General features: G+C 41.5%; 1 protein-coding gene across 3 annotated transcripts in view; it reads left to right on the top strand.

Annotated features, from left to right (window-relative positions):
* Positions 1–25,827, top strand: part of CB1H4orf51 (chromosome B1 C4orf51 homolog) — a 47,445-nt gene extending 21,618 nt beyond the window's left edge. Inside the window, exons 3-7 of one of the 3 annotated variants that reach the window (XM_060654047.3) lie at positions 5,534–5,592; positions 6,915–7,132; positions 7,559–7,616; positions 8,047–8,117; positions 10,980–10,995. In XM_060654047.3, coding sequence (XP_060510030.1) covers positions 5,534–5,592; positions 6,915–7,132; positions 7,559–7,616; positions 8,047–8,052 — 341 coding nt within the window. In that variant the 3' untranslated portion in view covers positions 8,053–8,117; positions 10,980–10,995. Of the gene's footprint in view, positions 1–5,533; positions 5,593–6,914; positions 7,133–7,558; positions 7,617–8,046; positions 8,118–10,979; positions 11,148–25,566 lie in introns of those variants that run through there. The other 2 variants (XM_060654049.3, XM_060654048.3) reach the window with 2 other exon arrangements.
* The last annotated feature ends 1,318 nt before the right edge of the window (positions 25,828–27,145 follow it).

The following is a 27,145-nucleotide window of genomic DNA, read 5'->3' on the forward strand; positions in this document are numbered from 1 at the left end:
CTTTATAGATTTTGGATACTAGCCCTTTGTCCGATATGTCATTTGCAAATATCTTTTCCCATTCCGTTGGTTGCCTTTTAGTTTTGTTGGTTGTTTCCTTTGCTGTGCAGAAGCTTTTTATCTTCATAAGGTCCCAGTAATTCATTTTTGCTTTTAATTCCCTTGCCTTTGGGGATTTGACAGTTTTTTTAAAGTTAAACATAAACTTATCGTAGGATCTAACAATTCCACCTATAGGCATATATCCAAGAGAAATGAATACATATATCTACACAAAGACTTCGACATGAATGTTCACTGCAGCATTATCCATAATAGCCAGAATTGGAAATAAGCCTTATGTCTATCATGGCGAATGAACAACAAAATTTGGTATATTCATACAATGGAATACTGCTCATCAATAAGAAGGAACAAAGTACCAAACAGCTGCAATGTGGATGAACCTCAAAAATATTATGTTAAGTAAAAGAAGGCAGAGAGACAAAACCACCTGGCAGATGATTCTGATTTCTACGCGATGTCCAATAAAGGCAAATCTATAGGGAAAGTAGGTTAGTGGTTTTCTGGGGCTGAGGGCAGGAAAGAAGATTAGCCAAAAATGGGCATGAGAGATCTTACTGGGATAATGAAAATGCTCTAATACTATATTATGGTATTTTGATGGTTGTATAACTGAGCAAATTTACTTGGAATCACTGAACTATATACTTAAAGTGGGTCAATTTTATGATATATAAGTTATATATCTCAATAAAATTGTTAAGAAATATACCAGGCCGTTTCAGACCTTGAGAAAAATGTATACCCTTACAATTTCTGCATAGCCTTGGTTCCCTCTGATTCTAAAAGTATAAGCTGTGTATTACAGAATGTTCCAGGTATGAAAATGTTTATCCCAACTTCTGGTTTCTGGTTCTGCTTGTAAGGAGCTTGGAAGATGCCTCTCCATTCTAGCAACAGGTAAAAAGCTGGACAAAATTTAAAATTAACAACTCCTCTTGGATTCATAAGAGAGGTGAGGACACAGGGAAAACTGCTGACCCCAAGATTAGAGAGACAGAAAAGGGAATATAGGTAGTGACAGCTTACCAAAGCAGAGACTCACAAGGAGAAACCACCATAGGAACCAGTAACGGGGTCTGAATATCCAAGCTATACTTGATGAATCGCTGGAGCTGGGAGTTAAAAAAACTCCAGGAAGACCCAGGCATAGGAAAGCACCTACTGTATTGTGAGACTTACCTTCAGGAATTTGGCCAGGCTACCACAGTAAATATCAGAGAACAATTCCCTTGTGCTTCCAGCAGGCAGAGGGGGAAGTACCATTTTGAAGTACTCCAGAGTCTATGTTCTTAACAAGGTCTGCCCTTAGGAGAAACTACTTTGCCAAAGCCTAATCTGCTCGGGTATCATTATGGTAGCCTAACTGAACTGGGGGAAAAGAAAAACCAAACTCTAGCTTACCTTAGCCTTCCATGAGGGAAAAGAGAAATACTCAACTCCAGCCCACTCTAGCCATCCTATTCCACCTAACACGGAAGGGGGAAAACCCTAGAAACACTGCGAAGTTCACTGTCCAGAGGGATAGTCTCACTGAAAGACTGAGACCTAATCATAGGACTGTAGAATGCTTCCTCTCCCCCCATACCCCATCACCTCATTATTAAGGGCCTATTTACAGCAATTCTTTTCCTTGGTACATCATGTCCAGCTATCAAGAAATGTATATAAGCCAATTTGACAATAACTTATATTCATAAAAAAGAAAGAAAGAAATAGTTACAAGGCATACTAAAAGGCGCAAACATAATTTGAAGAGATAGAGTAAGCATCAGAACCAGACATGGCAGGATTTGGTATTATCAGACCAGGAATTTAAGGCAACTATGATTAATATTCTAAGGGTTCTAATGGATAATAAAGTAGACAGCATATAAGAACAGACAGGCAACGTAAGCAGAGAGATGCAAATCCTAAGAAAGAACCAAAAAAAGAAATGCCAGAGATCAAAAACACTGTAGAACAAATGAAAAATGAAGAATGCCTTTAATGGATTTATAAGTAGACTGGTCACAGCTGAGGAAAGAATCTCTGAGCTTAAGGTTATCTCAGTAAAAACACCTAAACTTGAAAAGCAATGAGAACAAAGACTAAAAAATAGGACAGAATAGCCAAGGACTGGAACAACTACAAAAAGTATAACATATGTTTTGGGAATACTGGAAGGAGAAGAAGGAGAGAAAGGAATAGAAGAAATGTATGAACAATAACAACTGAGAATTTCCACAGGTTAATGTCAGACACCAAACCATAGATCCAGGAATCTCAGGGAACATCAAGCAGGATAAATGTAAAACAAACAAAATACTTAAACCTAGGCATATCATTTTCAAACAATAGAAAATAAAAGATAAAGAAAAAAATCCTGAACAAAGCCAGAGGGAAAAACACCTTACCTATAGAGAAACAAGAATTGTATCCAGCTTCTCCTTAGAAACTATGGAAACGAGAAGAGAGTAGCATGAAATAATTTAGTGTTGAGGGGAAAAAAAATCCACCAACCTAGAATTCTGTACCCTGTGAAATTATCCTTCAAAAGTGAAGGAGAAATGAACACTTTGTCAGACAAAGAAAAAGTGAGGGAATTTGTTGCCAATAGATCTGCTCTGCAAGAAATGTTAAAAGTTCTATACAGAGAAGGAAAAGAATAGGTCAGAAACTCAGATCTACATAGACAAGAAAAGCATTGAAGAAGGTATAGGTAAACATAAAATCAAAACTTTTATTTTTCTAATTTTTAACCTAACAACAGTTTATTCAAAATAATAATAGTAACAATGTATTCATATGTAGGCTTATGTATGTCTTCCAATAAAGGAAGCTAGAGAAAAGAAAATGTTATGAAGAAAATCATAAGGGAGAGAAAAAACATTTTATAACACTACATTGTAAAAAATCCATGTGTAGGTGGGCCTTTGCAGTCCTAACACATGCTGTTAAAGGGTCAACTGTATATGTACTTATTTATGCTTAAATACAAGAGAAGTGAATGACAACAATGCCATAAGGGAGGGGAGAGAGGAGTTAGGAATATTTTGTTATTATACGGCACCTGCACTACTTGTATAACATGTGGTGTAATGTGACTTGAAATGTACTTGGAGTAGTTGTAACTACTCCAAACCCTAGGGCAACTATTTAAAAAGTAAAAAGAGAGGGAGGGAGGGAGGGAGGGAGGGAGAGAGAAATATAATTAAAATGTTAAGAAAGGAGAGAAAATGAAATCATATAAAATGCTCAACTGAAACCACAAAAGGCAGAGAAAGAGTAGAAGACAAATTTAGGAACAAGGAACAAGGGCAACGAATAGAAAACAGTAACAAATACGGTAGATGTTAATCCAGCCATATCAATAATCCTCCAGGTGCCTTGACACTACCCAACTTCAATACTTACAAGAAAGAGTAATTAACACAATGTGGTGAAAGAAGAGACATATAGATCAGTGGAACAGAATACAGAACCCAGAAATAGACCCACATAAATACAGGCAACCTATCTTTGACAGAGGAACAAAGGCAGTGCAATGGAGAAAAGATAGTCTTTTCAACAGATTTTGTCGGAACAACTGAACATCTGCATGCAAAAAAAAAAAAAAAAAAAAAAGATCTAGACATACACTTTACACCCTTACAAAATTTTCTCAAGATGGATCATAGACCTAAATGTAAAATGCAGAAGTGTAAAACTCCAAGAATATAGCATAGGAAAAAACCTAGATGACCTTGGTATGGCAATGACTTTTTAGATATGACATCAAAAACATGTTCCATAAAAGAAATAATAGATTAGATGACCTTTATTAAAATTAAATTTTTCTGCTCTGCAAAAGACAAGAGAATGAGAAGCCACAGATTGGGAGAAAATATTTGCAAAGATACTTTTTATAAGGAGTTGTTATTCTAAATATACAAAGAACTCTTAAAACTCAACAACAAGAAACAAACAAACAAAAAAACTGACTAAAAAATGAGCCAAAGACTTTAACAAACACCTCACTTAGAAGATATAAATATGGCAAATAATCATATGAAAAGATGCCCCACATCATATGTCATCAGGGAAATGCAAATTAGAAAACAACAATGAAATATCATTACACACATATGAGAATGGCCAAAATCTGGAACACTGACACCATCAAATGCCAGCTGGTAAAGATGTGGAGCAAACAGGCACTCTCATGCATTGCTGGTGGGAATGCAAAATGGTGCAGTCACTTTGAAAACCAGTTTGGTGGTTTCTTAGGAAACTAAACATGCTCTTACCATATGATCTAGCAATTGTGGTCCTTGGGATTTGTCCAAAGAAGTTGAAGACTTATGTCCACACAAATACTTACTTACACATAGATATTTATAGCAGCTTTATAATTGTCAAAATTGGGAAGCAAGGAAGACGTTCTTTAGTAAGTCAATGGATAAATGAACTGTGGTACATCTAGACAATGTGATACTATTCAGCACTAAAAAGAAATGAGCTGTCATGGAAAGACATAGAGGAAGCTTAAGTGCATATTACAAAGTGAAAGAAGCCAATCTGAAAAGGCTACATACTATAGGATTCCAACTACCTGACATTATGGAAAAGGCAAAACCATGGATACAGTAAAAAGATCAGAGGTTGCCAGGGGCTGGGAAGGAAGAGGAATGAATAAGCAGAACACAAAGGAATTTTAGGGCAGTGAATATACTCTGTATGAAACTATAATGATAGACACATGTCATTATACATTTGTCCAAACCTATAGAATCTACAACACCAAGAGTGAACTGTAATGTGAACTGTGATTAGGATGTTACAATGTAGGTTCACTGACTGTAATAAATGCACCACTCTGGCAGGGGGATGTTGATAATGAGAGCTATGCATGGGGGGGGGGGGGGGGGGGAGGCAGGAGTATATGGGGACTCTATGTTCTCTCAATTTTGCTGTGAACCTAAAACTGCTCTAAAAAATAAAATCTTTTTTAAAAAGAGCAGCATTTGAAAGGTTAACTATTTTTAGATGGGAAAGGGGACATAGATAATTATTTTTTACTGGATTAAAATTTAAGAAAATTAATAAAGACTGAACACAGTCTCTACTTTAGGCTTACGTCAGGACAACCTCATAGAGAAAGCCAAAGTACATGTAAAACTGAATAATTTTGATAACATTTTAAGAATCATAGATGTATAATTTCTATGTCCCCTTAGCTATTATCAGTCTGGTTTTCTTTTTAAAATAAAATTGAAATGTGTACCATAAAAAAAATTACCTCCACCCTCAAAAGCTCCAGAATATTTACTAAACATTAACTTTTAGTCACAGTGTCATTTTACCTGACTCTTAATTTTTCCACCGGTTAAATTCTAAAGGGAAGTAAGTAATGTGTGTACAATTCATTTGCATGGTACAAATGGGAATGTAAGAGATTTTACTCTAACCCTGGGTTTAATCCTGGTTTTCCCTCTTCATTTGGATGCAGGACTATTACCTCATATGACCAGTTCTTTCAAAAATTCACATGATGTCAAGCACAGTGTGGTAAGTCCAGTATTTCTCAATGACCTTGACATGGAGAGCGCTTAAACAATCGTACCCTGCATATTTCATAAAAAACTATTTATTGTTTAAAATTACTTACTCATCAAACATGTATTTATGAACGCTTATTATGTGTGTACCTTTCTTTTAGCTGATGGGGATACAGTGATAAACAGCCAAGGTTATAAATTGTGAACTGATGGTGTTGTGTCTCTTCTTTACAGTTACCAACATTCCTCTTTCCCATGTAAGGCAATAACTATATAGATTGTATTGACAGTTTAAAAACAAAAACAGCTTTTCTCTGATTGTAACCTTTCAAATAATACAGAGAAATAGAGACGGAAGTAAAAATTATCTGAAATCCTTTCCCTCCCCCCAGCGATAATTGTCATTAACATCTTAGTGAACTTCCTCAGGAATGTCTCTCTATATTTATGCATATGTAAAAATACACAAACACACACACACACACACACACACACACACACACACAGAATGCCTTGATGGGATCCGCTGTCCTCTGCAATCTGCTTTAATCACTGAATATTTTCATGGAAATATTCTTTCAGTATTAGCAATATTTATCATTTCAATGGATACATAATGTTCCATTGACTGGATATATCCCAATGTAAAAATATCCTGTATTGCTAGGCATTTAGGTGTTTCAAATTGGCAACTATTGTAAATAATGCAGTGATGAGTAAATTTAAGTGTAAAATTTTGCAATTGTACAATTATCTCCTCAGGGTACTTTCTCATAAGTAGAATTCTTGGATCAGGAGTTGTTATGCTTATTTTAAATCTTGATATATGGCCAAATTGCCTTCCAGAAAATTGGCCTCATGCACCAGCGGTCCTCAAGAGTGCCTGTTTTCCTATATTTTCTCTAACACTGGCTTTAAAAAATAATTTTAGTATTTCCCAATTGGATAGATGAAGATATTTTACTTTCCTTTTACTTTTAATTTCCTTGATTATTAGTGAGTTTGAGCATCCTCTGCTTATTACTTATTCATAGCTTTTTTGTGCTGATAGTCAATTTTCATAATTCAAGGTAGTTATGTTTTCTAAAGTCCCTACTAACAGTGAAGTGGTCATTATGGAACTGTTGCTCCTAGGAGAAATGTAGGGCCAGGTTCCTGTGAGCCTCTGGTCACAACATTTCATCAACTGTAAATTTGTATTTATGTATGTTTCTGTTTAAAGCTACCTTATTTCATATGTACTGTTGATTCACTGACATTGAACTCACAGCCAACAGCTCTATAAATCACGCCTGGATGAAGTTTCCCTAACAAATGTATCTTTTCCATAAGGCACATCAAAGTCCTCTTGCACGTAGGAACGTTACACAGCACGTCAGCATGACACTGGGGGCCACTTCAAAAAGTGATACCACTCACAAAATGCATAACAATGCAGAAAACGTGGCACTAAACAGGCCACAAAAAGGACACTTGTGTAAAGTACGAGAGCTGAAACAAGAAGGCAAAGTGACCTCTGGTTTGACCTCGACTGGAAACGTGCATATCAGGTGACTCAACTTGTTAACTGCTCTGTGCATGTCCTTGAACGCTTCAAAAGTGCTGCACGTATTGGCTTTGGGGTTACAAATAAATTTTAACGAGTAGGAAAATTGGAAACTACAGAATCCATGAATAATGATGACTGACTGTATTCATTTCCTTTGCCCACTTTTCTATTAGGGTGTTCAGCTTCTTCTCATTGATTTGTATAAGCTATCTCCATATTAAGATAGTACTCTTTTGCCTATCCTACTTTATACATTTCTCCCCCAATTCTGTCTTTCGGTTTCACTGTTGGTGTCTGTTACGACAGTGGGTTTTGATAGCAGTATCAAACTGCCTTCTGAATGAGGAAGCACAACACTGGAAAAAGAATTTTATTAAATTTCTATTGTTGTGAAAGTGGCTGGCATTTATTTTTATATTTTTCACAGGCACACCAAATTCTGTGTGGTGATTTTTCTCCAGCACCTCCAAATTATGAAAAATCAGGTAAGTCCTGTCCTAACCTACCACTTTACATCATGTTCTGCCTTGATTTGAATGATGGTCTTCATCTGATATTTTCACCCCTTCCAGCGTCTGAGGTCATTCAAGGCCTTTTGCATTTCTGCTTCTTTCCTCCTGTCATGCACCGTTATTTTGTTGTACCTCTCCTAACAGTAAGGATGGCAGGATGCAGAAATAAAAGGAGGGGGAAATCCCAGAGAAACATTTCCCAGCAGCACCTCTGAAAAAGACTGTACATGTGAGAAGGTTGTGGTGGTAACAGATGTTGGGTGGGGCTGGGAAACTAGTATGTATGTGAGTGTTTGAAGTTATTGATTAAAAGTGATTTTGGAATACTAGTAAATTTCATTTACTCATACTACAATAGACTCTACCATAAGCACTTACACACTGCCTGTCTCTTTTACACTAGGTATGAGAATTAAAAAGCCAGCATCTAAGAATCTGATGAGCTACAATCGACTAAAGAAAGACTTTCTGAATGTAAGAATCTTTTTACTTGTCACCCAACAGTGGACCCCTGGAGTAGTGTCAGTGAGTGTGCAGTGTGGCAGTGAGGGTGGTGGTGTGTGTGTGTTCAGAGTTGGTATGAAGGGGATCCCAAATTTACAATCAAGTGACAAATAGAAAAGTACACTATCCTGATGAACATTCTTTCTTTCTTTTTTCAAAATTTTTTTAACGTTTATTCATTCTTGAGAGACAGAGCATGAGTGGGGGAGGAGCAGAGAGAGAGAGGGAGACACAGAATCTGAAGCAGGTTCCAGGCTCTGAGCTGTCAGCACCGAGCCCAAGTTGGACGCTTAACTGACTGAGCCACCCAGGTGCCCCAGTTGAGCATTCTTTCTTAAAGCATCCTGGACATTTTGTATAGATCTCTCCGGTTGTTGTGGAAACAAGCCTCAAAGAGGCTTAGGTGGATTGGAAATTTCTCTGGTACTGCCTAAATTTTCATCAGTGTTATCAGTGATTTGCTGGATTCTGCCTCTTGCAAAAAAAAAAAAAAAAAAAAAAAAAAGGCAGTAGGTTCTCAGATTGTCCTTCCTTTCTGGAGACCTACTCTGGGTGCCCAGAGTCCTGGCCCACTCTCCTCATAAGCTTGTTCCACCACCCAATATCTACTATCTCTGCTCCCCCTGACATGGCTCTCCAGAGCAGGGCCTCTGTCTTTGCCGATCAGACTTTCTCCAAATCAAGTAATTTTCTTAAAGTTGATTTCTTTATTTTGAGAGAGAGGGAGAAGGAGAGAGAGGGCAGAGAGACAGCATCCCAAGTAGACTCCTCACCATCAGTGCAGAGCCCAACACGGGGCTTGAACTCACAAACTGTGAGATCATGGCCTGAGCTGAAGTCAAGAGACAGACGCTTAACTGACTGAGCCACCCAGATTCCCCTCAAAATCCAGTAATTTTTAACAGGATGTTAAAATGGAATTCTTTTTTTGTCTTAAAAGTTCTGGCAGAGATTCCTAAAGAATGAGTTGAAAAAAAGAATAAAAACTAGTTTCTACAAGTACTCCACTGACTTCACCTCAATATAAAAGTTACAACTAATTAGTTTTGCTATCCCATTACTTTTGTTTATTAAGATTTATCTTTAAATTAACTTGAAAAAGGGGTTAAGCATCTGACTTTGGCTCAGGTCATGATCTCATGGTTCGTGGGCTTGAGCCCTGCATCGGGCTCTGTGCTGACAGCTCAGAGTCTGGAGCTTGCTTTGGATTCTGTGTCTCCCTCTCTCTCTGCACCTCCCTCACTCAAGCTCTGTCTCTCTCTGTCTCTCAAAAATAAATAAATGTCAAAAAATAAAATAAAATAAATTGGCTTGAAAAAAATCCCAGCCTCACCCTAAGTAATTATATTTGTGACATCACAGATTTGGTATTCCTAGTTGTATGTATTAGACAAAAACCCTGACTATTAAAATAAGAAATGTTATTCAGGTACCACCTAACATTATCACAAGAACCACCAGTTACATGTACATATCATTTTGGAACATGCTAGTCTATGAGCACCAACTAGCTAATCTCACAAAATTAGCTAATGGGGCCTGGCTAGACAACCCACCTGGGTTCCCCGGTACCATTCAATGACGGCCTTCCAAAAATTGTGCACTTTTCTTGATTTTTCTGCTTTAGGCTTTGATACCTCTCCTAGGGAACATTGTAAGCACGACAGGGCAGGGCTGTGGTAGGCTGTGGAGGGAGTTCTTTGGGAGCATTTGAAGCTGGGCAGTGGACTAAAAGATGTATTGTACGGGTGGCCGGGGACCTCCCTTCACTGTAGGGTTGCTGCATCCTTCTAGGAAGGGTAGATGATTTCCTGAAAGTGTATTTACTGCTAGCTGGGCCTCCTGGGGTTTGCTTGGGAGAATCATTAACCATTGCTAAATAAATCAGTCCCTCTTGCTGCGTGGAGTTGTACTGGTTCCAAGCAATTCCACTGCCAGTAGCTGCAGCTGCTCTTGGGAACAGTTGCCTTTCTCTTTGAGATACTTCCCCGGCCCCCACCCCTAAAGTGACTTTACTATACTCACAGTGGCCTCTTTTAAGTCAACAATTCCTGACAAATTAGTGGCATTACACTCTACTCTTGATTTTGTGGTACAACAGGTTAAGAGTACTCCCCGTCCCGAACCTTGCTGCTCCCACAAAGAATATGGGGTACTTGTTTGGGAAACTTGGGGCTTGAAGTTCTGACCAAAAATAACAAATAAACCATGACCTTTTATTTATTAGACAAGGAAAAATCTTAAAATTTTTTAGGGGTGCTATATTTTGGGGGAGAACAAGCATTGAGAGGTAAAATGTACAAATTCCTGCATCAGCAAAAAGTAGGGATTGAATGAAATCCTCAGCAACACGGATGAAATTTTCAACCATCATTAACAACATTCTCAGTTTTTAAAGAATCTGCTTGGCGTTGAATGCCTTGGTAACCATCTTCTTAATACTGCTTTTCCTGGGCCCTATCTTCAAGGAACTCACGTTGTAAAATTGTCAAGTAGAGAAACTCACACCCAGGAATGTCCATACTAAAGGAACCCTAGGGGAGGCAGGGGAAACAATCTTACCACTCACGGATGATTAAGGGGCGGGAGAGAAGCAGCATGGTTGGTTTGCGATGCCAGGGTTCTTACATGTTTTCTCTCTCCTGCGTTTGGACTGGCCTTCCTAACAGAGAGACACGATACATGTAATAGGTTAACGGAGGTGTTAGAAAATGCAGGAACAATCCCTACTCCTGCTCAAGAATGAGGTCTTGGCAACTTCACTCCCAGTTCCGTGCAGAAAGTAACCTCAGTGGAAGGGCAAGGGCTAACAACCAGGCCATTTTTCTCCAGCTTCAGGAACCGTGTAATTCCACCAGCAAGGTTGGCTCGTCTGAAGACTCAGAAAGTGATCAGTACTCCGTTTATAGCCTGGGAGGACCGTTCTCGTCACTGAGCTGAGTCGGAAAACCCAGTCCCAGAGCTGGAGGCCTGCAGCTTCGTTTAGTTAAAGACTTTGAGGTAAGAGTGGGCCCAGTAAGATCTAGACCTTAACGACTGGCTTTTTCAGACACTTCCCTGGGCTTCAAACACCCTCCATCCCTCGATTTTTTTCCCTCTTAAATTGGAAGCGGGAACAAAAGTTATCGGAATGATCATTACATTAAATCATTTTTTTAAGAGTAAATACCTGGAGCCACCCTTCTCTACAAGAACCACAGAAATGGTGCTGTGGCCCCCACAGCTGCAGGCTCCAGCATCAACGGGCCGGTCCCCTCTATCTGGAGCCCCGGGCGGGGAGGGTCGCAGGGGCGTGAGAAAGGCTTTTTTGTATTCAGAGCAATAGCCCAGAAGAGCCGCAACCTTCCACGGCCAGGCTTTCCTCCGCAGCGGGCGCCGCGGGGAAGCAAACGCGCCCGGGCCGTGGGACACGCGGCGGTGATTCCGGGGACGCCGGCTGGGAGCTGGGGGCGGGGAATGCCGCGGCATTTCCAGCCCCTGCTCTCCCGGGAGGAGCCTCGCGGCCTCCACGCCCCGCCCACGCCCCGCCCCTCTGTCCGCCGCGGACTTCCTCTCCCCCTCCCCCTGCTCCCCCTCCCCCCACGCTCCTCCCCCCCCACGCTCCTCCCTCCCGCAGCTCCGCACGTCCCGTCCGCCTCCCGCTCTCTCCGGCGCTGCGCGCTGGAGGCGGGGCCCAGGCGCGGCTGGCGTGGCGGCGGCGCAAAGTCCCTGCGCGCGGGAAGGAGCCAGACGCGGTCCAGGGCCGCAAAGCGTCCCAACGGCTCGTGTTCTTTGAGGGCAAGCGGAACAGTGTGGTTACGAAAGTAGCTACTTCCTACCCCTTGCTGCCCACCTCCCGCTCCGCCCTCTGCCCCCTCCTCCATTTACTTCCATTTACCCAGACCGTCCTTCACATGATTGCTGTTGAATAGAAAAGGTAATTCATTAAAAGTCGCACCACCACCCCTACCCCCCCACCTACCCACCCCCCCCCCCCCCCCCCCGGCCCGCCTCAACTCCTAGTGGTTATTTTTGTTCTTTAACCCGGGTTAGGCTAAATACATTCCCGGGAAGCCATCTGGTCTGGTTCCCGGGATCCCTTCGTATGGTTTCCATTAAGCTCGCCAAACCGTGCATTGAAAATGTAGCCTTGGAGCCACTCAGGAACCTCCAGGATTTTTGCTTTTGCCAACCTCGTTTAGAGACTCTCAGGCAGAGGGAGGTAAAGGCCTCTGTTTAAGTTCTGAGTCAGGTACCCAATGTTCTGGCCTATGTTGTAATTAATATGCTTGACTACTCCAAGAAAATACAACTCTCCATGTCAATTGGCATCATTCCTTCCTTCCTTCATTCATTCAGTATTTGTTTACCAGATGCAAGGCATTGCTTATTAGAGTTCTGTTTTAATTCTAAAACTCTATGTTAACGGCTTTACAGATGAGGTTACAAAATAACCTGGCCACAGAAATTCAGTTCGAACAGCAGCATTTGTGCGGTTGGGTCTACACCTTTTCTTCTGTTGTCTCCCATTTCTCTATCCCCCACAGACAAAAAACAAATACTGGCTTGTGGGAACATATTCCCTTACACATGGATTGGGGTTTATGGTCCAAGAAAAAAGGAAACAGATTCATACATAGTGTTATAACTGCAAAGTTCCTTAGAATTCATCACAAATAAGCCTGTCAGTTTATTGAGGAGACTCTGAAAGTGTAGAGAAGGTCACTCGGCTTTCAGTACTGTGGCCTAATTTGAGGAAGAGACAGAGACATCAAGTGCCTTCTCATACACTGCACAAAGGACTTTGATCAAACTCAATTCAGTTGTAGTACATCCTCTCTCTTGCCCTTCACTCCGCAGTCCCTTCTCTGTCCCACTCTGGATCTTGCCTGGGGAGGGAGGTGTTACAGCCCTTTCTTCCTTCCCCTAGCCTACGCCTCACTCCCTTCTTTCTCTTTTTCTTCCCTTGCTATCTCCACCACCACCCCCAACCCCTGACCATGAGATTTTATTTGGGTTTTTAAAATGAAACCAGGTGCTGCATAAAACAAAAGCAAAGTAATAACAAGGAAAGACTATCCAATGCCTAAGGAATGTGCTGAGTTTTATGACTCAGGCTGTCCTGGCAAAGAACTCCGACTTACATGGAGAGGTGGGTGGCACAGAGCACGGACCATACATGGCAGCCCTGGCCTCCCCAGATAGGCACGGTCAAGGCAGCCTGTGACTCATTTTCATAAAACCAGAGACTCTTGTTCCTTGTGGAGCAAGACTTCCTGGAGGCTAGAGCCAAATGATCTTCAATTTTTCCCTACGGGGCCACTTCAGCCTGACATAGCAGGGGCCACCTTGATGTTTGCAGGGGAAAGGAGCCTGGGCAGAAGGCCATCCCTGGGAAAGAAACAGGCTTGCTGGACTTGGGCAAGGGTTTTGGTGCACTGAAGTGATGAGTAACACATATGCTGCAAAGAGACATGAAAAATTGGCTTGTATTGTACTGGAGACAATGGCTTATGAGCTCCAGGTGACAGGACTGCCCCAGTGCCTTGGAAGAGGAGAGTGTGGCAGAGGTGCTGGGAGCCCAAAGGGTGTTTGCTCTTTGCAGTGGTGGGTGGTGAAGAGCGCAGGAACAGCTGGTCCGATTCTGGCGCCATTTCTGGGGGGGGGCTATTGCTAATGCAATCGAGAGTAAGTAAGGGCAGGAGTGGGGGTCTCTACATAAACACTCCAGAGACACCCAGGCACACATGCTCACATTCTGAGAATTCTTTGCACATGAGCATAGGAATGGGGTGAGGTGTACATTTTTTCTGTTACTAAGAGACAGGCTGAGAGAGCTGAGAACGCGAAGGAGAATGTCTCTCCCAGCAGAGGTGGTGGGAGGGGTCTGAACTTGGGTGACAAGGATCTGTTTGTTCCTCCTTCATTGCACAGGCCTGGGTAGAACAGGACTGATAGTGTTCTTCTGGTTTCTGCCCACCTCAGAGGAGGCTGTCCCTTTTTGAATGAGAATGAATCTTGACTGGCATAAATGAGATCTTCGTGCAGCAGCCTCTTGGAATGGGGCCTTATTTTTCCTTTTCTTCTTTCCCTTTCCATGGAATACCAGTTGAAAAGCTACAGTGACTATTCCATAATTGCAGGAAAAGCTCTGCTCAACTTTTTCATTAAAGTCTACTTACCTGGAAAAATAAAGTCTTTTAAGGACCATGACTTCATAAATATTTATAGTGTGAACAGGCGTCACTCTGGTCCTGTAGGAGAATGGGCTCATTCAGTTTTATTTATGATGTGACACTCGGGTGAGTGACATCCGTCATCTGGGTCGGTCCTACACTCTGTTCCACTGAAGCATGTTTATGGAGTGATTATGCCTGCAAATATTTGCTATATTTAGTCCCTCTCCTCCCCTAACCCCCTCTTAGCCTTTTAAACTCCCCAAACCAGCAAAAAGCCAAGCTTATGGTCTAGGGAAGATTTGAACCCTAATGACAAGGCACAGGGGCTGGAACAAATGCTATAGAAGCATTTGACGAGCTGCGAGGCAATTTGAGTGGGAGCAATGGTGGTTATTATAGCATTCATACACTGTGGTGTTTTTGTTGGGCCTGTATCTAGCAGGTGAGAGCTCTCAGCTGGGCATTTGACAGGTGATGGGCACAAGCCTGGGTGATGAACGCAGATGGGTACTTATGAAACTTTCTTTCCTGGGGAGCTTTCTCTGGACAGGCTCTCATAGCCCTCAAATCTGTCACTGTGCACCCTGGGGATCTGGGGGCAGGGGACAGTGTGAACTCTGTGGCCTCCCCTGGGTCAAGGTTTCTGGTGAAACCCGAGGCTGTCCCCTCTCAGCCACACCTGGCTCCTGGCTGTGGGGTAGCAGCTGCCCTTCTTCAGCTGGGGAGGAGGGAGGGCCACCTTTGGCTTCTAGTTTTACAGCTACACATGCCCTGACCTAGGCATTCCAGGCTGGACCCAGGCCTGCTCCTGGGCTCAGTGCTCGCCTGGGATCGGCTTGGCCACCTATTGTTTATCCTGGGAAGGGCCAGGTCTTGGCACAGAGGCCTGAACTGTTGCCAGCATTTTATTTTTAGAGACAGGAAAATGTTTGCTTTTTGGCAGCTTCTTTTTTTTTTTTCTTTTCTTTTTTTTTTTTTTGGCACACACCGGGACGGCACAAAAAAAGTTCAAGTGAGAGATTCCAAGCCTTAAATTCATGGCATGTGACATAGGCAATAGTACCATGAACCTCTCAACAGAAGCCTTTGTGGAGCCTAAGGCTTTCCATTAGCAGGCCTCTTTTGCGGAGTGGGTCCTGCCTGTTCCCTCCCCCCACACCCGCCGGTAGCAAGAGGTCTCTAGTCCATAGACCCCCCCAAACTGGACATTTGATGAGTCCTTTTGCAATGTGTCAGCTGGTCTGAGATTTTGTAGTTCTTACCTCCATTCATTTCCTTCTCTACCAATTCATAATGCAGTCCAACTTGGTAGACAGAGGAAGAAAAACAATCAGCCCGCTAAATCTGATGTTTATCTCCCCTCCTCAGACCCACTGTCATTGTCATCATGATGCTTGGGGCAAAGCATCCAGCTTCCATGGCAAGAAGGGCATTACTACACTTGGAGAGTGCATTTCCAACTTTCATTGAAAATTATTATTTGTCCCAACATTGTCCCTCTTAAAACATATTTTCTAGGTCCTGGGATTCTAATTACTGACAATTTATCTGAAAGCACTATGTAAACTGTAAGACATCGGGCAATGGTAAAATGGAATGAAAACAAAAAACCAGAAGCAGACCCATAAATACAGGGAACAAACTGGTTGTTGTCAGAAGGAAGGGGGGGTGAGAGGAGGGGTGAAATAGGTGAAGAGGATTCAGAGGTACAAACTTCCCGATAGAAAATAAGTCACGGAGATGCAAAGTACAGCATAGGGAATATAGTCAATAATACTGTAATAACATTATGTGGTGACAGACGGTGATTACACTTACCGTAGTGACTCCTGAGTAATGTATAGAATTGCTGAGTCACGATGTTGTTTACACCTGACACTGATATAACATTGCATATCAATTATACTTCCATAATAAAATTTTTTAAAAAAGAAGAAGTTGAATTGCGTTTTCTACCTTCCTTTCTCCCCAACCTTTTCAAAAATTACTTTCTTTTTCATTGAAGAATGGTTGACACACAATGTTAGTTTCAGGTGTGCAGCATAGTGATTTGACAAACCTGGATGTTATGCAATGATCATCACAAGTATAGCTACCATCTGTCACCATACAACCCTATTGCAACATCCTTGACTATATTCCCTTTCATCCCTGTGATTTATTCATTCCATAACTGGAAGCCTGTGCCTCCTCACCCCTTCACACGTTTTGTCCACCTTCCTCCTCCCTCTGTGGCAACCACCACACACACACACACACACACACACACACACACACACACACCCTTTTAATTACAAAAATAAAACACACGTACATTTGGGGCATTTGGGGCTCAGTTGGTAGAGCAAGCAACTCTTGATCTCGGGGTTGTGAGTTCAAGCCCCATGGTCGGTGCAGAGTTTACTTTGAAAAAATAAACATGAATATATTCTTCTTTGCCACTTGATTACCTTTCATTTTTCTTTTTGCTGGAGTACATCCTCTGGTAGGTTCCTTTTGCTCGCTCTCTTTTCTCCGCCAGAAAGTGTCTGTGGATAATACATTTTTCTGAGGGCTTGTGTGTCTGAGAATATATTTTCATCTCTCTCTTGAGTGTTAGAGTTGTTATACAACTCTAAGTTTGAATTTACTTTTCCTGAACATTTCTAAGCTATTGTTCCATTGTTTTCTTGAAACTTCCATGGTTGATCTGAATTTCACTCCATTGTAGGTAATTTATCTGAATCCTATTTTACCTTTTAGGACTTTTTTTCACCTTGATGTTCTGGAGTTTTAGTATAATATCTGTATGTGTCAGTTTATTTTTAAAATTTGTCCTCCTTAAGACTGATAGGCTCTTTCAATCTGAGGGCTCCAGTCTTTCTTTAGTTCTAAGATGTGGGGTGGTGAGGAAAAAAGCCAGAAAAGTTATAGTGATCTATACGAAAGTGCCAGGGAGTGGAGAAAAGGAACTAGGTGGTCTGAGTATTGGGAGGAATTTTAAGGGGTTCTAAAGAGAGGGAGAAGAGTAATATTTGAAGGGATTCATTGTCAGTAAGGTAAGGAAAATGTCCTCAGAAGAGTTTTTAAGATCTGTGGATGTACATCAAGACTATATTCCCCTCTTTGGTGTTTTAGGGAGAGGCTAACACTTGAATTGCTGTTTGTTATATTTTTTTCTGTGGGAATGTTTTTTCTGTGATCTGTGGCTGAGACTGAACCACGGACTGCCTTGGATTAATTAGTTATAGAAACAATTATTATTATTCTTATTAAGCAAGTATTTTCTTTCACTCTTTCTCTCATTCTCCCTCTCCTCTCAACTTCCCCTCCTGGTCCAGGCTGCAGGTTCTTCTTTTACATAATGAAGAAATGGAATTACATGCTCTGAGGTCCAGCCACTTCTCTATGACTCTCATTCCCTCTCTCTTACTCATCTTTCATTTACCTACCCAAACATTCTTTTTTAATGGCTAATAGCTCATAAGAAGCATAGACAAATAGTTTGTTCATTCATTTCTGTAATCTAATTAGTCACTAAATGAGCTGTCGTGAGTAGACTATAGATTTGGACAGAGAAGATGGGATGTGACCGAGCTTATAGCAGGTCAGGACTCCTGGCTTAAGATCTGGCGTGTGAAGTTTTGCCAACCTCCCCAGAAGCAACTACTCTATCCTGAGGAATTTCTTCCATAGATTGTCTCAGTCCACCCACTGGAGTTGATATGTGGCAAAGGGGAGAGATATGGGAAAGTCTCCACTTACAACAGCATCTCTGAGCAGACAAAGGCCAAAGATGGCAACAAAATTAAATTATTCTTTGGGACACCTGGGTGGATCCATTGGTTAAGTGTCTGACTCTTGGTTCTGGCTCAGGTCATGATCTCACGGTTCGAATCGGGCTCCACACTGACAGCACGGAGCTTGCCTGAGATTTTCTCTCTCTCCCTCTCTCTCTCTCTCTGCCCCTCCTCTGCTCTCTCTGTCTCTCAAAATAAATAAACTTACAAAAAACTTTAAAAAATTAAATTATTCTTCTTGAAACCTAATCATTGAATCAGTTTTTATTTTTACTATGTGCATGTTTTACCCTTTAAACAGTACTAAAACTTGTTATTAAACTTTTACAAGTATGAGGAATATAGGAGTAATCATTGAGGGTCCAAATTCTCCTAGGAGATTTGGATTGCATGAGGGCTATTTCTTCCACTTCTAAATATACACATTCAAGTGTTTGATAGGAAGAGGCAGTAAACATATGCAGCCTATATAATTTGAATTACTCACTCTCCAAACTCAACAGTAATTAGGGCTTGAGCAGCTACTGGCCCAACACCCCTGACAAATACTGAGCTGGTCGATAGATGCTATTCTTCTCATTAGACTTTGAGACATGCCTAAGTAGGAATGCAGTATATCATATTAATACCATTTTGATGTGTAATGTGGCTCTTTTCAGATGACTTCCTACATAGCGATTGAACTTTGGTAAGTGGATGCCTGGTGGTCTTGGGTAGGATCAAGATGGGAATGAACTTTCAAGCGCTGAAACTCTATCAAGGTCAAACTCTGCTGACCCTCCCCATTCTAGACGGAGGAATTTGTTCTGTGGATTCTCTAGGTTCAGCCATTGGAGCTGATGTAGGACCTGGAGGAAAGATTTTTTTTTTTTAATTTGGTGTTTATTTATTTCGAGAGAGAGAGAGATACAGAGTCTGATGAGGGACTCAAAATCACAAACCGTGAGATCATGACCTGAGCTGAAATCGAATCAGATGTTCAACTGAGTGAGCCACCCAGGTGCTCTGTGGACACAGAGGAGAGAATTTTGGAAAAGGGAAAAAGGATTGATGTTCAACCAACAATAGCATCTCTGAGGGCAGAAGATGCACTCAGAATTAAGTTCAGGAATCCTTTGAAAATGTAGGGCAGCCAGGTGAGACCGGTTCACTTGGACCCTGAAGGAGATCAGGTGTTTCTTCCAGTTGCCATCAACATTTCTTCTTTTCTGGAATGCAAGGTTTCCTCTACTTTGTGTGTGACCAGTGCTCCGTGCATCTCCAGAGAGGGTATATGCTTTCCATGTCATAGATACTCCTGCCCTTCTGCGAAGAGTGTGACAGTGTGAGGTTTTTAAAAACTGTTTTACAAAAGAAACTTGTATTTACTTTATAATCGCATAATGTTGTACAGTATTTAAAATTTTTGGTTCATCTCTAACTGATCGTGGCTCCTGACTCTTTAGCTGTCCTACGTTGTCCTTCAGCTTCTGTCTAGACTTTCTGTTCAGCAGTAAATGCTGTATACATTTGTATGTAAATACTCTTCTGGAATTAGGTGCCTAAGGAAAGAATCCATTTTTAAAGGGAGAGAACCTGAAATAATAACCACCCCTTTTTTTTGAAAATGTAGGTTTTCATATAACAACATTTGTAAAAGCAGGCCCACCTCTCAAGAAACACATGACAAGTATCTAGCAGATGTCATTACTGCAAAGCATTCCCCTCAAAACCCTTCAATTTTCACTTCCTCTGGGTTTGCTGCTTTAATGGCAGAGCCCGGCATGGTGACACCCTCTGCTTCTCAAAGTGTGGTCTGCGAGGCTCTGCCAGATGGTCTCCTTCAGAATAAATGCTTTCAATATGATAACGTTTATATTTGTGTTTCTGGCATGAATTAACAATTTTGTCATGATACTTAATAAATAACAGATTATTTCATTTCAATCTCATAGAATCCGGTACCTTTCTTTCCATTATGTCTGATGAGGGTGACTTTTTTTTTTTCCTGTTGGTAGGATGACAGCAAGCTGGGGCAGAAGAATTGAGCTGTAGCTCTTCTTCCCTAGCTGAGGCGGTGTGCAGCCTAGAAGGGTTTGAGATCCATTGCTCTTACAAAGGTCGGGTTTGCACAACATTAGAAAGGGACAGTTAGTTAGGGCTCCAACATGAACAACCTCTGTAAGCTTCAAGATTTACCCCCTGGGCCTAATATTCTGGAATTTGGTGACTAAGTCTGTGCTCTCTGGCCACATCCATCATGGTTTTGTGTTTTTTTTTTTGTTTTTTGTTGTTTTTTTTTAGAGACCTATCATATTCCTTTCTAAGCCTTCATCTTTCCACACAGAAATCCTTATTTTATAGTTCTGGCAACAGTAGAGGGGATTTGGAGGGTGACTTTCCATCTCTTGGTCATCTTTTTTTGCATTTCTCTAGACTCTCGTAGTTAGAAGAACTGCTACTAAATTTTATTCATGCAGTCCGTTTCCTGCGGATGTCTGTGGCTAACAGAAACTGGTCCAGGCAGACACAGCAACAGGAGGCATGGTGTGAACACAGACTTCATGCACTTCAAAGGATGAGTTACATCAAAAGCGGTATGGAAAATTGGTTTGGAGAGTGGCTAGGGATTGTAATGTCAGTAGCTTACGCTTCTCTCTTTGAAGACAAGTGAAGTTAGGAAAGGGAAAAGAGTAGATTTCCTTGAGAGAAAAGGGAAGATTGGGCATCTTTTGGCAAGGGGTAGGCATGCATGATTTTTTTTTTTTTCCCCACTACCAAACTCACTACAAGAGCAGACTTTTCTCCTCGTGACTGGATCCTCACCATCAATTCATTCTTTAACCTGTAAGAATTTGGTTTCCATTCCCAACCTGTCTCTGAAACTACATCCTCAAAGACCGTCAATGGCCATCAAATTGGAAAAGACTAAAATCCGACTTCACACTACTCATCCTTTCATCCAATGTCGTATAAAAAATTCTCTCTAACCTTGGATTTCTATAACAATGTTGCGCTTATCGATGACTTCTCTGATGGTTTCTTCTAAGTCTCCTCTGTTGCTTCCTCCTGCTTCTCCACTAAAATTGGAATCTCCCAACATCCTGTCTTTGGCGCTCTGCCGCTGTTTTGTTGTTGCTGTTGCTACCATGATGTTATCATCCTGTCCCCTGGCTCCACCTCTCATCTTTGTGTCTGCAAGTCTGATCATGAACTTTATTCTGAGCTGTGGAATAAATTTGTACAGTCTTTCCCACACAAAAATGTCCTATTCAGACAGGAAACCATTGCAAAGACACCTGGCAAGGATGCTAAGGACCTGCACCGGGACGTTAAGAGTGGAAAGACAGGATAGATTCATGAAATACTCGGCAGATAAAATAAGCACAACTCTGATGGATCGACTGTCCAAAGAAAGGGAGGAAGAGACAGAAGGAGAGAGATAGAAGGGGGCAAAGTTGAGCGCAGGTGTTGTAGCTTGGATCACTTGGAGGTTGGTGTGCCCTTTACTGAGCTGAGGAATACATGGTTAAGGGGCAGGTCTGAGGGAGAACAATGGCTTCCCTTTAGGACATTCTGAATATACCACATATCTCTGCCTTTTTGTCATTCGAGTCTTCCTTTTGTAGTGCTGTTAGAATTATCTGCCTAAAACAAAGGTCAGATTATGCCATTCTCCTCCTCAATTTTTTTTTTTTTTTAGTGCTTATTAACTGCGGAGTTGTTTAGACATTCTGTCTCCTTAACAAGGGGTTTGAAGCCCTGCACAAGCTGGCTTTGTTTGATTTCATTATAATCTCCTAGCACAACAGAACCCACCATGCAATTTCTCACCTTCTTGCCTTTTCTCAAGCTGTTCTTTCAATCTGGACTGCACTCCCCACTTTTTCTGCTTAGAAAATTCCACTCATCGTTTAGATTGCAGTTTGTATGGGATTATATCCCTCATAAAGCCACCTCTCACCCTGGTTGGAATTAGTATCTCTTTATTCAACTTTTCCGCAGCAATTTATGTGTATTTTTCCTGGTATTATAATGCATTTGCTCAAATATGCATTTCTTCTATTGGTTGATAAAACTCTTTAAAGCTGGGGAAAGTATCTTATTTGTCTCTGTTTCATACCAGCTGCTTGCACATGACTTCCCACATATTTGTTGCTTATTAAATAATGAATGAAAAGCAGAGAAACAGTTAGAATGGAAGAGGAGTCAGGGGGAGAAGTGATTGGTAGGATAGGCTTGGGCTTGCTTTAGAATATGGCCAACTGGGATAGGCACTTTGTGTGTGAAGAATAAGTGTGGGGAATAATAATGAGGGAGGCAATGAATTCTGGGTAATATGAGGGACTCATATTTAAAGACAGGATCTTATGACACAAAATCATGTATGTACACAATTTAGCCTTACTCAGAGGCAGACAAGCCAAAGTGTAAACTCCTTCATCAGCAGGAAATTATTACTCTGCCCATTTAAAAAGATACATGGCCTCTTTGTGTAACCAAGACTCCTGTATATTTAGCTATTGCTGCTGCTGTCCATTGTCTGATGCCATAGAGAGACGGGACCTTGACTGATAGTGTGGTGATGACTGCTATGCCCATTTAGTTAATTGTAGAAAAAGAAGGGCAGGAAGATATGCTGATTAATGGGATTTCCTTGACTCTTAATTATTCTTTTCATATGTTACCCTTTCATCAACCTGCATTTATTTTCAGCAGCACAAAGGAAAAATGAAAAAAAATATTTTAATAAGGTGAATCCCAGAATAATAAAATTCCTGACATTCTTTCTGGATTCTTTCACACAAATACACACATCTTTTATGTTTATGTCTATATTATGTATGTATTGTATGCATTCTTTATATATATTTTCTATGTAGCTGTGTAACTCTCCATCATCAGTCCATGCTTAGCCCAAACCTCTGTTAGCAGGAGGACTGCTAGTTGTGGGTTAGAAATAGAAACAGAGATGACCCATATCCTGACTATTTCTATCTTCAATCAGCTGTTTTCCTTGAGGACAGATACTTCCCCGCTTAGCACCAGGTTTCTGAGGGAAACCTGTGTACACGAACAATGCCAGGTAAACCAAATGTAACCATTTTATTTCTCTCTGAGGTCTGGCTGCCAATCCCTTTGCTGGACCCCCGTTCATGGTAAGTTGGTATGTATGAGAGATACCAGGGGATGCCTTTTGCTTGGGCTTGGGGCTGGCCTCAGAAGCCTGGGGGATGGCTCCTCTCTTCTGGCCTCACTTGGGCTCTCACGTGGCTCCCCCAGGTCAAGGAGGCTTTCTGAGGTGGGAGGCAGCCAATGTCCTTGTCAAGTGACTTTCCCCTAATGGAGTCCTAGAAGAGCTCAATTCCTTCACAGACATCAAAAAGCAAACCCCAAAGGGCAGACTCTAGAGAGACTCTATTGTATGGAGCCTTCACCTTCTTCTTATGTGCCACCCCTTCCATTCCGTAGCATCATGACCCAATACTGTCTGTCTTTGGCTCTGCCCAATTTCAGTGTGGGGAAAGGAGAAGGGCTTTGAGCTAACTCAGTAGGTTGGATATGTGCCCAACATTGGTTTAGAGGCTAAAGTGATGGCAACATTCTTGCTGAAGATGATGATTTCATTGGATACCTATGGTTCCCCATCTCACAAATCCACCTTCTTAAGCCAACCTTTGCAATAGTAACCAGCTGTGGTCAGATGCAATTGACAGCACTTGCCCTTGGCTTCACCAGGCGCCTCTCACATTCTGCACCATTGGCTTCTTTGCCACCTTTGTGGCTGCCTGTGGGAACCTATGCAGACATTCTAAATCATGGGTAAACCTGGAAGTGCAAGGCAGTTAACTCTCTGGGGCTATTCCAGCCCCTTCTTTTTTCTGTCCCTTGGGCTGTCAATTCTGAGATACATTGATACAGCTTCTCATGAGAGTTTCTGGAAGGATTGCATCCTACTTGTTCACAGCAATGACCAGCTGGTCAATACACCCCGGGGGTTGGCTTTCCCTTCTTACTTGCTTCACTCTTTATGGTTCTCCACTTTTGTTTCTAGAATTGCTTCCCAAAATAAATCTCAGGGTTCTGCTTTTTAGGGGGACCTAGAAAATAGATTGGCGATGGGAGTGGGGGTGTGTGTCACTACAAATGCTGATCATACCCATTGCATGTAGAATGTTATGGCATTCTATTTGAAGTGGGACATAAGAGGACAGGGGGCTTGTTGGTTCTTTATAAGACACACTGAAAAGTGTGGACCACCAATTAGGAATTTCAGTTAAAATAAAAATAAGAGTACGCTGAGGCCAAGTGATGGCATCTCCTGTCTAGAAATTTTTAAGATCGAAAAGACACTCACCATTCTGGAATGGTTTGGCTGGAGCCCTACATTCAGGCCAGAGGATGGAGATAAATTTCCCTCGTCCTAGACCAGTGGCTAGACCCAGACTCTTGGCTTTAATTGTCTGATGACAGGGATAGATCAGTTATTTTCCTGTGTTTCTGTAAACACGTGGAGACTTTCCATCCAATGGAAGTGACCGGGAACTTTCTTAATGTGTTTAGAGTTTTGGGGCTGAGAATCTTTTTTTAAACAAGTAGAAAAATAAGCATATTTAGTATATTCTTTCATTGTATTAAGACTAAAATGTCTTTTTACTTGTTAAAAGCAACTGTTTGCCTTTCTACAGAAAACATTTGAAATGTGGCAGGTGGTGGCAGAGGGCTCAGAGGTCACAGTTGTGCTAGTTACCTGGACTAGGTTTAAAACAGTGGGGAGTGGGATGGGAGGACGGGGTGAAGTTAGAGAAATGAAGACAGCCCGGCAAACACTTTCCATCCCCATCTAGTTACCCCCTAACCCATCTAACCAGATTAAGTACCCACAGTTTGGTAACATAATGTTTAAGCCACCCTCAAGATGATGGCAGGCTATATAAGCATGATGATTTAGTGTTTAATCAGAAGAGAAAAGTTTTAGACCTCTCAAACTGAAGACAGCAGAACAATATTTTTAGCCACTTTTTTTTTTCTCCCACGAGTCTGTTGTAGTTTGAAAATGTTGAGATGTCATTTTTGCTATAACTGCCTTTCAAGGATTCTGCTTTGTGACCACTTTGTTTCCAAAGGCTGATTTTTGCTTATTTAGAGAGTGATAGAATCATAGTTTATTATACGATATCTGTTAGGGGGTAGGCGTGTTACAGATCACCCAATTTAACCTATAGCTTAGGCCTCCAATTCAGGTGATCCGACTCCACGGTAATGGCCCTCAGGCTTGGAAAACACTATCTGTAATCTAGCTATTTGCACTAACTAGGGTAGAAAGCTACCTGTTAGGGATTGGCATAGGGGAAAATAAGTTTGAAGTGTGAATTGAGGTGGAATCCGCTGTAGGTCAATAATTCTACTGAAAACTAAGGACTAACGAACGAATACTTATCCTCTTATCAAAACAGAATTCCAAAGGGATACAGCAGTTGACTTTCTTTTTCCCCTTTGCAGCTCTGACCAGTGTGAGCAACATTTGCATTTCCTCTTTTATAGATCCAGCGATCAAGAAAGAATTTATCAATAGATCTGCTACCTCATAAAGAAGAGGTCTTGGTTGATGACTTGAGTCCATTCAGAGCTTGGACAGGGGAAGATTGTGCACCTTGGTCCCCACAGTCACCGCACTTTATTTACCCCAGGCGCTGCTTTTTGGATACCTGCTTTGTTACTTAACGGTAGTTATTTGCAAAATAAACCTCATTTTGTGTAGGACTTTTCTGTTTTGAGACAGTGGTGTAAGTAAGAATGTTGGCTGGGGTCTCTTGAATATTTGTGGTTGGTGGCTCCTTAGAATGGAGTCCAAATCCCCAAGGGCATTATTTTGTCCTGTGATTTTGCTCACAGGGCGCAAAGGATTCCAGTTCTACGTTGTCTGTCTTCTGGAAGCGGGATGCAGTCACTCAGCCGCTGTCCTCTTCCTTCCCCCCTCCCCTTTTGTACGTGAAGAGCTCCTCTTGGGTCTCCTTCCTCCCCAAGGACCGAAAACAGTGGGGTGACCTGAGTTCTGTTTCAGCAACTAATGGGATGTGTCCTCTCCTTCAAATAGTTCACAAGCCCCACATGATCTTTGGCAGGTGGGGGTTCTAATATGATTAATCTGTGGGGAAGGAGGTACATGTGCTCATCAGACCTTGAGATTTCTTCCTGTGCCCCTGTCTGTGACCAGCACTGGGGCTCTGTTAAATTGTCAGGGACTTTTTGGTGGCCAAAAAAGAGAGCCAATCAGCCATAGACACATTATAGAAAACATGGCCTTGAGTCTTAAAGTATATTTATTTAACATGACAGTAGGAAATGTATGATTTCAGATTAAATTCAAGTAGGGGGCCACAATACTGGCTTGGAGCTGCCCACGTGCACATGCAGCATTCTACGTAAGCGAAGATGTTAGAGGCTGTGGTCTGTTCCGTCACAGATGGCTCCGATCCCAATCATTCCTCAGTCACTGGAAGCCCATTAGTGGAAGACGATTATGAAACTGATGATTATTTTCTTTGTATTTCTGGCTTTTCTCAACCACAGGGAAAATGTGAGGTAGGTGTGGGATCTAAGAAAAAAAATATGTGTACAAAATGAGAAGCCACCCTGGCCTATAGTGCTAGCAAAAGGCAAAGAAGTCTGACTTATTTTAATATTTTCAGTAAATATCAGCTGCCTGCAAACAAAACTGATATTGAATAAACTGAGAGAACTTGATTCAATTCCCTAAAAATAGCTTTTGGACGAAAAACTGAAGGCGAAAATAGTGTCTGATTAGTAACTGGTCATTTTCAAAGTGGCTTCTCCTACATTATCTCATTTTTATGAAAAGTAAATTTGACCTTTTTAAATGCTAGAGTGAAGCAGTTCATAATTTCTTACAAGGAGCAAAGGACATTACATTTGTAAGCATGCAAGCTGTGAACTGGATAGAACATTTTCTTTTGCTGCTTGTATTTTTGATCAACCATCATCGATTCATAGGGAAGATCTCTAATGCACAGAACTTTAAAATGGATTTCAAAAAATTATTGTTTCAACTTAGTGTGCG

Source organism: Panthera onca, chromosome B1 (assembly GCF_046562875.1).
Source record: "Panthera onca isolate mPanOnc1 chromosome B1, mPanOnc1 haplotype 2, whole genome shotgun sequence".
Classification (NCBI taxonomy): Eukaryota; Metazoa; Chordata; class Mammalia; order Carnivora; family Felidae; genus Panthera; species Panthera onca.